We start from the raw sequence: 3,599 nt of genomic DNA, 5'->3' as shown, positions 1-3,599 counted from the left end.
GGAAGGAAGGAAGGAAGGAAGGAAGGAAGGAAGGAAGGAAGGAAGGAAGGAAGGAAGGAAGGAAGGAAGGAAGGAAGGAATCTTCACATGCCTAAGCAAACACTTGGGGACATCACAATATCAACAGAGACGGGACAATCCAAGAAAACCTACAGTCAAGTCAAGGCAATTTTCAGGCAGCTTAAAGAAGGAAACAAGATTTCCCAAGAAAGTGGAAAGTCTGCAGTGTTGCAGTCATTACAGCTCCAGAGTTCCCCCATGTGCAAGGGGGAATGTACTTTTAAAACATGAGGGAAAAAGTTCACCTACGATTATGGCTGCCAATACCATCTTGGCCAGTAATCCATGTAATCACTATGACTGATGGTGGCTGAAAGTGGCTGTTCCGGCAATAGGGTTGCTAACTGAGTTGGGGAAATCCTGGAGATTAGGGGGTGGAGCTGGGAAAGGTGGGGTTTGGGGAGGGGAAGTACCACAGCAGGTGTGTCATGCCATAGAGTCCGCTCTCCAGAGCAGCCATTTTTTCTAGGGAACTGATATTTGTCATCCGGAGGTGAGATGTAATTCCAAAAGATCTCCATCTGGATGCTGGCAGCAACCCTACCTACAATTACTGCCCAATGTACAGACTCTGTTACCTTTTGCTGTTGGATAAAAAACGAATCGACCAGACTTCTCTGGTTGTTTTCATCCAGTTCTTTGAGGTGTTCTCTGAGGATGTCCTGTATGAAGGCGTGCATTTCTTTTTTGTTACTCAGGACCTTCTTATGAGCACCAAGAACGGAACCCAAAAAAGGAAACAGGTTATACATCTAAAAACAACAACAACAACAGCATACCGTGAGAAATAATTAATAAAGTCCCAAACGAAATGGTACTTCTTAGGCAGAAATCTCAAGGTACGTCTACCTAAATATCATTGCTTATTTTCCAGAGAGGAATAATCAATGACTCGGAAAGATCTCTTATGAAGCTTGGGGTTTCTGTCTAGTACAGTGGTGGCGAACCTATGGCACGGGTGCCATCGCCCCAGCCAGGCCCAGGCTATCATTAAAGTGTCGAATTCTCCGCCAAATCATTTTAAGTAAATGAAAGCATTTGGGATTGCTTTCCTTACTTTGTCTGGATCATCATAAGTTAATGTATGAGTTGTTTTTTCTAAAGTAAAACCTCAGTATCCAGGCTAAATTGCCGTGTTGGCACTTTGTGATCAATAAGTGGGTTTTGGGTCGCAGTTTGGGCACTCGGGTATCTAAAAGGTTCGCCATCACTGGTCTAGTGAATATGTGTGACCCGGCAGAGTTTACCTGTTCTACAAACTAAGGCCATCCACACAGGTTACTTGCCAGAGGCTCAATACTATTGCAAATAGTATTGCTGGTCCCTGGCCTGGGACCAACGTATCTAAGGGACCACCTCTTCCCATATACGCCTTGAAGAGCTTTATGCTCGAAAGATCAACATGTCCTGGTGGTCTCTGGCCCGAAGGATGCCCGTTTTGCCTCAACCAGGGCCGGGGCTTTCTCTGTCCTGGCCCCTGCCTGGTGGAACACACTCCCTAGGGCCCTGCGGAGTCTCCTTCAATTCTGCAGGGCCTGCAAGATGGAGCTCTTCTGCCAGACCTTTGGTTGAGGCAGCGGGGGCCCATCTATGGCCTCCCTGAGGTTGCTGTCACCCGTCTGTCACCCGTCTACTGACCACCGACAACTGGCCTTTAACCCATGGTACCATTGGGCCAGAACGTTATAGCCAACTGACGGGGTTCCAAGCTTTACCCATTGTTTTAATTGTTATACTGTTTTACCGTGTTTTAATGTTTCAATGTTTTAAACTGAAATTGGATTTATTCTAATGATGTTACCCGCCCCGAGCCCCTCCCGTGGGAAGGGCGGGATACAAATGCAAATAATAAATAAATAATAAAATGTGTGTTTCCCCCTGTTCCCCGTAGCATCATGGTACATTTGTATACCTCCTGGCCTTTTCCTGGCATTTCTCCAAACTTTCTCAAACCTGTGAGAAAATTTTTGTGAAAGATCACAGGAAAGTCTCGATATCTGCCATGTGGGTTGAAAAGTACAGATTTTCCTGCCCACATGGTAGCCATGTCCCCAGATCTTGTCTCCTCAGCAGTCGTTCCCACACACACACACACAGATTCTTTTCCGTTTGAAAATGGGCATATTGATATGCTGATATAAAAAAATGTGTAAAAGAATCCTGAATTCCCAGATTTAATTTTTTTTTTAAGTAAGTCTTCAGTTCCTTCCATTGTGGAGATAGAAGGGAAAGGCATATCTCCACAAAGGAAAAGGCTAGAGAGCTTATCCGGTGTACCCTCAAATACTGCTACACAGATACACGACAGCCCACTCTGCGGGTAGTGGACCTGCAAGCATTTTAAAGCAGATCCGAAATAGTTAGGATTACCGTGACTAGGGGGTTTGCTAGAGCCCGATTATTTTCCTTCACCAAGTTCAGCATTCTGACGAAGGCTCGGTCTTCGTAATCGTATCGCTCGCCAAACACTAAGGACGTTATTATATTGCCAGCCACAGCACTTGTAACTGTGTTAGGATCAAATGGTTTCCCTATGCAGGAAAAAAAAAAGTCAAAATGGAAACATTACATTATGGAATGAGCATCGCTATTACTTGTGCTTTGTGCATCAGCCTGCACATGCTGGGATAGCATTTATTGTACAGTCTGATGCTAGCCAGTCTAGTGCCAGGGTTCGATAGTCAGATCACACCACACAGCGCTTCATAATAAGTATTCTGTTTATTGATAGTTCATAACTATGACACGTGAACGTCTTTTGTCAGGAATGGCCCAAAGCAGCAGGGTACCCAGAGTTACACTGTTTCAAAACACCCCCCGTTATAAGCAAAAGCCAATAAGCATTGTGCGCATGGGCGGGGAAAAGAGAGCGGGCGAAATAGGAGCTGTTTGTTCCCAGCAGGTCAGGAGCAGCTGGAACCCCAAGGTCAGAAAAGCAAAAGCAGATAATAACCCAGACAGGAGACATTGTTAGTATACCAGGCAGAGGAGAGGAGGATCCTCCCCCACACACATTCCAGGGAATGGCAGTATTAACTGACATCAAGCCAGTTTTGTGTAGTGGTTAGGAGCGCGGACTCTAATCTGGGAGAACTGGGTTTGATTCCCCACTCCTCCACTTGCACCTGCTGGTGTGACCTGGGGTCAGTCACAAGTTATTTTAGAGCTGTTTTCTCATGAGCAGTTCTCAAAAGAGCTGTCTCAGCCCCACCTAGCCCACAGGGCATCTGTTGTGGGGAGGGGAAGGGAAAGGAGATTGTAAGCCACCCTGAGACTCCTTTGGGTAATGAAGGGTGGGGTGTAAATCCAATCTCTTCTTCTTCTTCTTCTTCCCCTTCTATTGCACACAATTAGGCTGTAGTTTGCAGAATGGGAGTTCCTGACTGAACCACCCCAAAGCAAGGCTTGGGTTCCATATTTTAATATCTTGTGTGGCAGAACAGCACCCACTGGCTTGTGAGTACCACTCCATTCAGTGCTCTGAGACATCCCGGTGCCCAGCAACCATTCCAAGTCTCTGCCTGGTGAGTCTCTCCCAG

At 46.1% G+C, this 3,599-nt stretch overlaps 1 protein-coding gene across 1 annotated transcript in view; it reads right to left on the bottom strand.

Moving 5' to 3' along the window:
* The window catches only part of LOC107110459 (cytochrome P450 2K1-like), a 17,610-nt gene that overhangs the window by 5,416 nt on the left and 8,595 nt on the right, over positions 1-3,599 (bottom strand). Inside the window, exons 4-5 of the mRNA XM_015411246.1 lie at positions 2,431-2,591; positions 639-812 (exon numbers count right to left, since the gene is read on the bottom strand). Of these exons, the coding sequence (XP_015266732.1) occupies positions 639-812; positions 2,431-2,591 (335 nt within the window). The remainder of the gene's footprint in view (positions 1-638; positions 813-2,430; positions 2,592-3,599) is intronic.

The sequence above is a fragment of the Gekko japonicus genome, unplaced genomic scaffold (genome assembly GCF_001447785.1).
Source record: "Gekko japonicus isolate JY-2015 unplaced genomic scaffold, Gekko_japonicus_V1.1 scaffold1595, whole genome shotgun sequence".
In the NCBI taxonomy this organism is placed as follows: Eukaryota; Metazoa; Chordata; class Lepidosauria; order Squamata; family Gekkonidae; genus Gekko; species Gekko japonicus.
The sequence above is the reverse complement of the archived record's forward strand: the minus strand, read 5'-3'. Positions and strand labels throughout refer to the sequence as shown.